We start from the raw sequence: 12,471 nt of genomic DNA, 5'->3' as shown, positions 1-12,471 counted from the left end.
GTTCATTACTGCCACCAACTGCTTATTTTAAAAACACACTGAGAATAAAGTATACATATTGGGAGGAAAACGGGAAAATAAAAAAAAATGAAATCGGTGGGTAGAAGCAGATGAAGAGAGACAGGATTGAAAAAAAAAAAAAAAAAAATCCAACAGTTTCCATTTACTTCATCAACTGAAAAAAAAAAAAATAGAAAAATGAGAAGTTGTCACTTTTGGGCCTCCACAGAAAAGCTGCTTTCCTCACTAAAATTCTAACTGTGTGGCATTGAATTACAAATAATGCATACTGCCTACCCAAAAAAGAAGTTATAAAAAAAGAACATTTAAGAGTTATGATTGGCTCAAAATCCTCTCCCACTGATATGACTTGGGTCTCTTTTTTTTCAGACAAGAACAGACTGAAAGGCATCAGTGTTTGAACGCTGGCTCTCATCCCAACACCTCAGAATCAGTTTATTATAGCAAAGTGAATGTACTTCAAGCTGTTGCCCCCATGTGGTCTATATTAGAACAGCACTCTATATTCTTTGCCTGTCTCTCCCCCCGTGAAACACACATGCATGAGCACGGTCCAACTTGATCTCCTCAACAGACGACTATCCTCTCTAGACCATAAGCACTTAGACTTATTGCTTTAGGCCCGCTGCCAGTATTTGTGTGTTGGTGCGTGTACTGAAGTGTCTGCGAGGTTTCCGTCGACGTGTAAAAAGCTTGAGAAGAAGTAGGACTTTGGAGAAAATCAGTTGTGTGCAAATATGTTTCCACCGACTTAATTCAGAGCATATTTGCACATACTGTACACTCATTGCTTAGTGCGTTTTCACATGCGCGCGCATGCGTGAGAGAGAGAGAGAGAGAGAGAGAGAGAGAGAGAGAGAGAGAGAGAGAGAGAGAGAGTGAGAGTGAGAGTGTGTGTGTGTGTGTGTGTGTGTGTGTGTGTGTGTGTGTGTGTGTGTGTGTGTGTGTGTGTGTGTGTGTGTGTGTGTGTGTAGTGCCTGTCTTGTTGTGGCGCTTATGCAAGCACTGTAAGCCGAGCGGCTTCACCAAGTTGAAAGCAAAGACTGGTGAGATCCTGCCGAAGAGCAGATGTGTCACACAGTTATGCAGAGGGTTATATCAATCTGCAAATCCAAACTACATTAACCAAATGTCGCGTACACACAAAAACTGCATACCTCTCTGATACCTGTAATGAGATGTTAAATTCCTCAATCAAATCCTATCAACAACACAACAATGTGTTAAACCCTATTATTACTGTGCATGAGATTTTATATGAAAACAATTCACTTTATCCCTTAATTTGGGGATTGTAAAATAAGGGTAATTTGTGTGATACAGGCAGGTAATTAAAAAAAAGAAAAATAGAGGAACAGAAGTCTGTTATGTAGAGTACATTTTAATTCCACTTCACTTCTGCAGCACACGTGAGCCCGTGAGAGAATCACTTGGCCTGCCTGGGGATGAGTCTCTGGTTTTAAGCGCAGTGCTTACCACATGGCCACATGGTTGGAGCAGAAGGTGGTGTCTGAGTGCTGTCTGAGATTGTGTTAGAAGCCTCTGTGTGTCTGTGCCAAGAAGTCCAAAAATATCCCAGTTTGCTAATGTGCTTGGATCTCCATCCTGTGTACCTCTGTCAGGGCACGTGTATGTGTACCTGAGTTTGGAAGTTTTTTTGTTTGCTCATGTGCTCGTATTTATCTGTAACTATATAAAAAAAAAATCCAGAGGATAATTTGCACTGCACATATTTTAACATGTCAGTTTTTATGATAGATAAAATCCATCCATCCATCCATCCATCCATCCATCCATCCATCCATCCATCCATCCATCCATCCATATTCGTCTTTGCCAATAAGGAAATGTGCATGAAGGGGGTTTCAATGAGAATTTTAAAAGTCTTGGGCATGAGGTTATCATTAGGCAATCACAAACTCTTGCACAAATAGCACTTAGGACTGCCCTGATGCGAGTAACCTATAGTGGAAAGGTGTCCTTTAATATTCACTCAAGAAAAGTAAAGATGGTAAAGAAGTCTCAAAGGGTCCTACAGACCAGAGTTTCTTGCTGAATATGCTAAAATGAGGTCTGCATAAAGTCAAGCGTGAGCAATCCCCCACCTCTCTTAAGCCCTAAAGAAAGGGCATATTCACAGCCTGATTGGCCAAGAAGGGGAATGCACCAAGTTGCTCTCAAGTCTTTACTGGGAGCCAGTCCTTGCACAACAGGTGATCTCAATAACCCTCTAATCAAGTCTAATCCGAGTATTGACTTGAATGTTCGAAATGGATTGATCTGAATTGGACAAGACTGACTGGAAGCTGTTATATGACACGAGTACTATGGCAGTGGTCCAAAATATATAAATGTTTGTCTCCAAGAGGTAAACTACAGACAAAGTCCTCAGATTAAAAGGAGGAAAGAGAGTTCTTTCCACGAGTGTACACACATTGTTCCCTTCGTCTGTAACTTAGCCAGAATGTTTGGTTCAGAACAAAACACTTCCAGGAACACAGTTAAAGGCCCCCAACCCTCAAAGAAACAGAGTGAATCTGTTGCAAACTGATTGTATTTGCAAGGCAAGAAACACTCTGACATGTCACATAGTCATCCCTTCAAATGTGTTCTGATTGACTTTTATCACCGGTTTTCTCCTAATTCTTTCGTCCTGTTAGAGTAAATGTGTTGTTTTCCTTGTAATAAAGCCAAGTGATGGATGACATCCTCAAAGAAAAATGTTAATAGGTTTGGGTTTGTGAACACTCATAAACCCTGATTATTGCCATCCTTTCTGCACAGATAAAGAACTATGTTCACAGCAAAGCAGTTTTGTTATATTCTCCACAGTACATGTTTGATTGCAGACTTCTTTCGGGGACAGAGTGGCTAATTGAGTCCCACTGGTCCCGCTGGGCCATGCAGGTTGTTGGGCCGGTGACAGGGTTGGTAAATGCCATAAATTTATAAATAGACCATGTAGGCTGTGGTGTTGACGACTACTGCGAGTACGTTTATGACTTTATTCAACATCAACTCCACACAACAGCATTAAGCAGTAGGCTAACTTATCGTTCTTTTGGTACTTTCCCCCATTTCCCTTTTACCAGTATGAACACCACCCATGACTTGCATTTCCTGCTTTGTTGATTGAAATGGACACACTTTGCTGTAGTGTCCCTATTATTTTAAACTGGATAAGTAAGAAAATACTCTCATTGAATCTAAAAACAGGACACAACATGAGAGAGCTAATGTTTTTGTTCTTTTAGACCAGCAAACTAAGAAACCAATTAAAAGCTGCACAGAGCTGCAGAGTGATGCATCTTCATTATCAATCTAAGCAGCACCGACCAATTTACATTTCAGGAAGTGATTTGACTTAAATATGAAATATATTGCTTAAAGTAGCAAATCATCTCAATAGCATTGCAGGCCTTCTTTTACATAGTGCAACAACGTTACTTGCAACCGGTAAACACAATGAGGTTAAAAGAAAAAGAAAAAGAAGGGGCGAGCAAAATTATTTTGTTGAATATTACATAATTTACTCAAAATAACTTTTAAAAGACCTAAATATATCTGGTTTAGGCCCTGAAATATGTTCAATGCATGGGAAACAGTTGTATCCGTGTTTGGTTGTTCCATGAATTCATGTTCTCCTATAATTCATTATTTGGCATTACTGCAGGGAAATTAAACAAGTTCCATTTAAGTACAAACAAAAGTATTAGGAAAATAGTGCTGAAAGCCAATGTCTGCCATCTGGCCCAATGGAAAGGATGTGAGAGCATAAGACAGACAACACTTTGGAGGAGAAGAAGCACAGTGACTAAGCAAAAGGTCTGTTTTCCAGCCTCCATTATGCGAACAGTCTGGAACAGCTTAAGTCTGGGTTCACACAAAAACACTGCCAGTTACAGAGGTAAAAACACACCAACCTCCAAGAAATAAATATTTTTTTCCTGATGAAGGGCACAAATGTTAACTGTGTGCGGACCAATGGAAAGCTGTTTTTATTCAGTATGACGGGTTTGTCTATTCTTTGCCCTTTGAAATGTACTGGGACAGCAAGTATCAAGGGTTATTTTTGGACCACTTGTGCACATAATTAATTAGTGTACTTCTATATTTTAAAGTAGTAGTTTCTCAGTAGTTTGACAACAATAGATGACATGTATAATGTGAAGGGTGTTGCTCATAGTGTGGAGTTGGCTAAATCGGACTGAGAAAGAATTGTTCACGAGCCACCTGCGCTGTATGGGCCGGTATGACCCCAGGTGTGGCTCATTAACTATAATGAAGGACATTTAACTTGGCCTTCTACTATGTCTTAAACTGTTCAGTTCAGGCAATGTTCGTCAACTCTTAAAATCAGGAAATGGCAAATTAATATTGTATAAATAAAGTTGTAAATAAAGAGTATGTTATCTAAAATATGGCTTGATAAAAATGAGTGAACTCATTGGGTTTTGAGATTTGCTTAGATTATTTTGGTGCATGTGTTTTGTGACCTTTTTTAAGGGGTTTTAAACTACTGACCCAGAAATACTAATGACTTTCTCACATGGCCTTTGTTGCATTGACATTAAAGGCATCTATCACTGAATGTCAGTGGAGACACAAATAAGGGAGTAAAAACAGGAGAGTAAGAAGGGAGTTATCTCTTATCTATTATTCAGAAACAAAGTTCTCAAGAGAGCTGTGTCAGAGAAAGAGAAATACAGATAGAGGAAAAATGAAAAAGGGCCAAAATTGGCTTGAGGAAATAGTTTCAGGGCATTTTTCACCTTCCCAACAATAATCTGAGATGCGTTAAGTTTGTTTAGATAACTGACTGTTAGAAATTACTCCATGGTTTCTCATTTTTTTGAGCTGCTTTGTGTACTTAAATGACAAACTGTTTATTTTGGTCTGCATACTGTTTCCATCCACTTTCCCCACATGAAAGGAACATTCCATTCTTTTTTTAAACACAGTTGCAGTGCAATTTTACTCCGCAGATTTCGGGGAGTCTGCAAAAGCATCCTTTGGGCCAATCGACCAGCAGCAAAATTGAACCGTAGTCAACTGTGCACGACATGCTCAACTCAGTCCACAGAGCCCTCAAGCTCCCGCTGCTGCACAAAGCCCTATTGCTTGTTTATTTAAAATGTATTAATATCGAATGTGTTGCATGTCAAAATTGCACCAAATTTGACACTGCACATCCTTTTGCCCCCAGCAATAAACCCATTGAGTGTGAAGTCCTTCAGATGAACAGATATGCGAAGGACACACAGACAGTGATTCCTTTCTTTAGAGTTAGCCAAACAAAGTGAAAACAAAAAATGTCTAAATAAATACTTTTGGGGATCTTTCAGATCCTTACAAATGCACAAGATCTTTCAGATCCTTACAAATGAAAAATATGATTCAGTGAGTCAAACAAGCCTTCAGATGCAAGCAAAGAGGTAACAACTCTAAAAAGCAGTCGAATGACAAACAGATCGTCTGGTGTGGGAGAAATATCAGGGGAAATCAGATATTTTGAGTTAGAATGCGAGGTATGAAAGTTTTCCAGACACTTGGAAATGTGTCCAAGATGGTCTCTAACAATGGTATGTGAGGAGAGAAACAGACCATACTGCGACCAATTAAATCCATCCGTCAATTCCCTGCATGCTGTGATGGATGTCGACCAACAAATGGGAGAAACATTTAGTCATTTCTCTTTCCCACCAGCTTCCTTAAACTGCACCTATCAGATGAGTAAAACTCCACCCTTGGTCATTTGTCTCGCTATTTGTTTTGAAAAGTATAAAATACACAGGGTGACTGCACCGCTCCGCTTGTGGAGAAGAAAAGTGTTGAGATGCAACAATGAAGAGTAGAATGTTTCTTAGCCAAGACATATGAATTGAATCAGCTCTAATCTACCTTTGCTCATTTCAGTACCATACCTTTAGTCACAAACTGAGGAGAATAAGTGATTGCGTCAAGTGTTATTCAAGTCTTCTCTGGCCTTCTCATAACCTCTTTGTCAGATTTTCCAAAGCCTTATTCACAGCTTGAGAGGTACCGCTAAATGCATTTCTCTTCACAACCGACGTCTGGGTTAAATTGCTGCCAGAGATCATTTTCACATTTTTCCACACATAGCTTCCCCTACTATTTAGATTTTTCCACAAACCGCCTTCCCAATTTCAACTTGAGTTTCTTCTTGCACACATTTTGGGATGGTTGTTTGGAGAACAATCACCAGAAGAAGTGGTTGGTCTGTAAAGGCGATACATATTAGAAAAGGTGGAGGTAATATTAAGAGTATCATACTTTTTTTTTTAGCTTTTTTGTGATTGTAATAGTCACGTTACTTGATGCACCTGCTCTTGGTTAGTCAACAGCAGTTTTTGGATGATGCTCCCCCAAACAGTTATAATGATGACACCTTCAATTTATATGACGACCTGACTGCAGTTTGCTAAGGAAGCCTCCCCTCCTCCCTCTCTGTCTCTCCATCTACCCCTCTCTCTCTCTCCACCCCCTCTCTCCTTCTTTCCCTCTGTGTTTTTCTCCAGAGACCTCCAGTTTTTGAACACCACACTGTTCTTACCTACTGGCCCTCCACCCCACGCACACGAAAAGAGAGAACCACAGGTAAGCTTTCTTGTGGAGGCATGGATTTGTGATTTCCTGTTTAATTATTACTGTTTATTTTTGCTTTCCGGATGGGATTATCAGATGTCACAGCTATGGTCCGTGGCTAGTGCTCGTACAGAGAAGGCAAAAATTACCAATGCATGAAACAAAAAATAAGTGGTAGAAGTCTAACGATTTGCATATTGTTTAAGGAGAACAGTGTATTTGCTTAGATCTTACATATTTTTACAAATCTGTAGTGTATTTTTAGGACTGTTTCTTAGGTGTTGGTCACTTTAGACTTTAGAAAACAATCTGTTGCACTTGGATCCAGTTTCTATCTGCATTTTTCATGTGTCTGGATTTAATTAGTCTGGTTCTGCAATGTCTGCAGGGTTGATGTTATACAGTCATAATCTTGAACTAGTTATATGTCTGGTTTTAGTTCATTGTCCTGTGTGTTTGCTTCATTGGATGAAAATCCCTTTATTTAGGGTTTCTTACAAAAAACACATGTTGAAGATCAGTGTAACATGTTGCATGTATATATATTGTGCACTCCAGGAACATCTGTGTTGCATTATTGCTCCCATTGCCAGTTTATGTTGAAATGTGACAAGTTGATCGATGAAGTGGTGGGAGCAGTGCAGTTTGGTTCAAGCTGCAGCTGTAATGATGCGGCTCGACACAAATTATTGAATCAAGGAATCTAGGACTTATTGGTCAACGATGGGTTGACTTGAACTCTTGACCAATTATATTGGGGCATTGTATTGTATTATAGTTGTTTTATCCTTCAACCCATCATGCCACCAGAATTCTTACAATGAGGCTTCAACAAAAGAAACCCATTTCTGTCTCATTTCTGTTCAAACATTTTCTTGACCCCTCTAACCTTTACATCTTATTACATGCCTCCCCCTCCCTTCTGTCTGTTGGCTCTCAAGAAGTTATGTTCCCTCTCCGTGCACCCCTCTTGGCCGTATTGGTCAGCGTAGCCCTGTGCCAGTATGAGGACTATGACTACCAGCCTGCTTCCATGCTAGGACCCTCAGGGCCCAACTGTGATCGAGAATGCGACTGCCCAATCAACTTCCCTTCCGCCATGTATTGTGACAGCCGCAAGCTCAAGTTTGTTCCCATGGTCCCAACAGGGATCAAGTACCTGTACCTCCAGAACAACCAGATAGAAGAGATCAAGGCAGGGGTGTTTGATAATGTTACTGATGGACTTCGCTGGCTGGTACTTGACAACAACCAGATTACCAATGCTAAGATAGCAAAGGGCACCATCGACAAGCTCACAGCCCTGGAGAAGCTATTCTTCAGCAACAACAACCTGACAGAGCCAGTCATCCCTCCCTCAAAGTCCCTCGATGAGCTGAAGATGATGCACAACAAGATATCCAAGTTCCCCTCTGGACTCTTGGCTGACAAGGAGAACTTGACTTCCATTAACCTTCAGCACAATAAGTTAAGTTCCGATGCCATCGGGGGAGCATTCAAAGGGTCGAAGAAGCTGCTGTCCCTGGATGTGAGCCACAACAAGCTGAAAAAGCTGCCAGCCGGAGTCCCTAATTCACTGGAAATCCTCTACGCTGACTACAACGACATTGACGGTATCGGTGCAGGATACCTGAGCAAGCTGCCCTCGCTGCAGTACCTGAGGATCTCCCACAACAAGCTGGTGGACTCGGGACTCCCTGCTGGAGTGTTCAATGTGACATCGCTGGTGGAGCTGGACCTGTCTTTCAACAAACTGCAGTCCATCCCCGAGATCAACGAGCAACTGGAGCAACTCTATCTCCAGGCCAACGAAATCAACAGTGAGTGTCAATTGGCAATCTTTTCTCTTGATGGCTTTTTTGACTATTTTCTTAATGTTATGTCTATGATTAGTATGCCTTACCAACCCACACGAATAACAAAAGTGCTTACTTTTTTGAATAATTTAAATTGTGCATTATTTATATCCATGGTTGCAAGCCTGCAATCTTCTTGACTATCTTTCCAGGTGCATTGCTATCTTTCTTTGTGCATTATCGCCAATGACTCTCGATCAACAGAATAGCATCAAACCACAGGAATGTGTTTTGCATTCATCCTCATACTAGTGGTCAAAAACTCCACAGGGTACCTTTTAAACCCCAGTATAAGGGGGTTGAAAGGTATATAATAACTTTTGAGTATTTTGTTTTTATGCCAACTTCCATAACTTTTTCTTCACTTTTGATTCTCTGTAGAGTTTGAACTGACAAGTTTCTGCAAGCTCATCACACCCGTCAACTTTTCCCACCTGAAGCATCTGCGTCTGGACGCCAACCAAATCACAACTGCCAGCATGCCCCATGACTACTCCGTCTGCCTGCGCCAAGCTTCAGATATCATCTTTGAATAAGGACTTCCCTCAAATCAATAAACTTGCCATGACCTCCTTCTCCACTACAATGAGTCAGCCCAAAGCCTTCTGGGTTTCAATGGCGTAATATCCCCTTCTGTCATAGTACTCAGATGTCCTTGCATATAAGTATTATGCAAATTTACTGTAATGACATCTTCATCAATTAAATATACTGTATATCTTGAATGAATCAAGAGCTGGGCAAATTTGAGATACAATAGATGAAAGGACAAGCTACAACATATTTTGTCAAACATGCAGTCAGATTTTTAAATTCATTAGGCGTCAAACAAGTGTTTTTAAATATTTGACTCTAGATATTCAAATAAACATGAAGGCAAAAAAAGAGGAAAGAAATATAGAAAATATAAAAGGACCAAAAGTTCTGTAAATAAAAATGTATTTACCTGCTTTGATAGAAAACACACACTTTAAACATTCCAAACTTGTATTTGATGATATTGAAGAAAGACACAATGGAGTAAACAATGGCTCCAATGTCTCAATTCAGTTGTTAATCGTCATTTTGTTGTCTGTATTGTATGTTCCATTGTTTAGCATGTATAATAAAAGGTGGGTACAATAATGAATCCATTGCTGTGCAAAGGACCAGCAACAAATGTAAAATAGCAGTTACATAGAAGTCACATTTTTCAACATCTTGAATGAATCAAAGTGGTTTTCAGTAAAATACCAGTGTTATTTACTTGTGTCTGCTGATGTATGCCTTCTTTAAAAAGGGTACCTTGATACAAATACCATGATGTTCCACTGATTGACTTCTTTGAACTACAAAGGAAAAAAACGTATACATACCCAACTGAGAAATGTCGATTTCTTATTGGAAATAACTCCTTTAATTCCAATTTAGAGCAAACTAAGCTGTTTCTGAAGTACTTGGTGTCAAAGAGTTTAATAAATGACTTGATGAAGACGTTGGTAGTATTCTTGAAACAACTTTTTTTCTGCTCAGCTAAACCTTGAGATGATGGATGATGTTTCCAAGAAATCACGATTCAAATTGTTTCTTTACCATACCTAATTCCTAGCTGTCAACTTAAATGTGCATCGCTGATTTGTATACATCTGCATTATTTGCATGCAATGGTACCATTCTTTCATAATAAACTACAGCTTTTGCAGTTGAGGTGCTGTCATGTTTGATAAATGCTTCTTGCCAGTACAAAATCAACTTGGCAGCAGTGTCATGTTGGTTACGGTAATATCACATTTTGTTTAGGTAATTTTCCATTTTATCGTGATTTCTTTTTGTGGCCTTTGACTCAGTAACTGCTCTTGGATTTGCTGTGAGGAAACCAAAAACAGTTGAATAAACTATGTTTCCAACATATTTGTATGATATTGCTTTTTAAGCCTGCTGTAATTAATTTCGAGCATGTATGGAAACACATGGATGAAGCCATCTTATTTGATTCAGAGAAAGTGTAATTAGCTTTAAAGATAGCATGTATGGTATTTATAAGTTATTTGCTGAAAATTCATACTAACTAATAATGTTTTATTAGTTTTTGGTAAATCCTATATTAATTATTTATGAATGATTAATAAAGGCAACTTTCAAGTTACACAAAAAAATTTATTTGGCTGGTGTAGTAAATCCATTAGTTACAAAGTATAATGTGTTTATAATCTTTGCCTAAAAGGTATAAAATAACCAAATTGGGGTATTCTCTGCAAATCTCTGAATTGATGTCAGTGACAATGAATTGATTGTACCCAGACCTAGAATACTAAGAATCGTATTGCTCTATAATGGTTACATAGGTAACAGTATGAATACAAACATTAGAAACCCCTCTCTTATAGTCTGCTTTTAGGAATAAACTGGAGCCAAGTGAACAGAGCCACAATCTACAGTCAGTTTTGTCCAGCGAGATAATATATTATATAATAATATAAAACTTCTACTTACTACTTACTCAACCCGATGACATGGGAAGGCATATAAATAGCATGACATTTCTGACATTTACGCGTGTCATTATTAAGCATTTTACACGTAATTTTACGCCATGTCAATACCACGAAATTGGTTGCAGTTATATTAAGGCAACAAAACTACTGTGACAACAGCAGTTAGGTTTAGGCAATAAGAAAATTTTGTTAAGATTAAGAAAAACAATGTTTGTGCTTAAAATAAGTATGTTGAAAATACATTCAGAAACAATGTAACAGGAAAACAAGTCACAAATTTCACAAAACGGCAACAACACTTTGTGACATTGGTCTCGAACACCGGCCTCCTGGCCTTCTCGCCCACCATAAGAGGTCTCACTCACTTTATACTACGCTACGTTTTCAGAGCGTAGTATATTCACGCGGATGTGTTTGCATTGCAGTCAGTCCAGATTACATGCTGTACAAATGACACACAAAAAGCAAAAAAGGCGTTCTTATCGCACACAGACGTTTCTTCCAAATTGTCGTGTCATTCACACGTCACTTGGTGAGAGCGGGCTGCATTACACTGTGGAGTGTGCTGTCATTTTAGCTGCTAATTTCTTTCTTTCAGGCCTAAATCTTTAGGATGAAGTCATAATGTTTCCTGTGATTTACAAAAGGGGAAACAACTTTAATAAGATGGATGGAAGATGCATTTTTTTTAAATCGTCAAGGCCTGTTGGTGTGTCTCTGCTAAACTGTTTATACTCATGGCCCAACTGTTTTCAAAGAGCCATACCTTGTAGTCTTCATCTGTATATTGTATTCTCCTGACTTCACGTTGTGTCTCTCAAGTCATTAATTTACAGTATTTACTGTACATAGAGTACCTATAATCTTTGTTCTATCCTACGTTTAAATGTAGCCTTGAGTGAAACAAAAAAAACTGCTGGTCCTGGAGGGATGCAGGGGTTGCAGGGTTTTGCACAATTCCAAATATTTTCTATGTAAATCTACCCTTCCAACTGTCTCAGACAGAAACCACAAATACCCCATGATGATTTCAAAGTATAGTTTCAGTTAAGCTTCCCTGTGAAGCTTCAATACAAACAGTGAAAGCGTCCTAGCATAAAATTTTCAGTTAGATACAGGCTCGCTTGTGGTCAAAAGTGATTAATGTTATTATTTCTCGAAAACCCTATGTCTAAACTTATCTTTACTGTATTAAGGAACCATTCATACAGGTTCATCAAAGGTCTTTTGGGCAGATTTTCCTGCAGAAAAAACCATAGCTTAATATTTTTCTCCACAGTTGTGCATCTCAATAGGTCCCTTCAAAACTAAATAAGGAGGAATAAGGCTCAGGTTTTTGGCCCCTTCGTGGTAGTGAGGTGCTTTTCGTCTTACTATTGGAGGAGTCTGAGAAATGTGTTTTTATTGTGTGCCAGGGGGAAATAAAACTTTGAAAATCAGCACATTCCTTTTGGTCGTCCAATTTACCAGTAAGAAGACTGAATAAGTCTTTATATGGAATTGATGTTGGTGTT

The 12,471-nt window shown here is 39.0% G+C and overlaps 1 protein-coding gene across 2 annotated transcripts; it reads left to right on the top strand.

Annotated features, from left to right (window-relative positions):
• The first annotated feature begins 6,344 nt into the window (after positions 1–6,344).
• Positions 6,345–10,169, top strand: lum (lumican). Of its 2 annotated transcripts, XM_068717390.1 has the most exons (4): positions 6,345–6,374; positions 6,561–6,639; positions 7,572–8,447; positions 8,865–10,169. In XM_068717390.1, exons 1-4 carry the CDS (start codon positions 6,360–6,362, stop codon positions 9,017–9,019), a joined length of 1,125 nt encoding a protein of 374 aa, XP_068573491.1. In that variant the 5' UTR covers positions 6,345–6,359; the 3' UTR covers positions 9,020–10,169. The 2 variants fall into 2 exon arrangements, with proteins under 2 accessions (XP_068573491.1, XP_068573493.1); XM_068717392.1 differs by lacking the exon at positions 6,345–6,374 and having other exon boundaries at positions 6,563–6,639; positions 7,569–8,447.
• Positions 10,170–12,471: the final 2,302 nt, after the last annotated feature.

The sequence above is a fragment of the Cebidichthys violaceus genome, unplaced genomic scaffold (genome assembly GCF_023349555.1).
Source record: "Cebidichthys violaceus isolate CVI_PGR_0920_01 unplaced genomic scaffold, fCebVio1.0.p SCAF_21, whole genome shotgun sequence".
NCBI classification, from domain to species: Eukaryota; Metazoa; Chordata; class Actinopteri; order Perciformes; family Stichaeidae; genus Cebidichthys; species Cebidichthys violaceus.
This window is presented reverse-complemented; position numbering and strand designations above follow the sequence as displayed.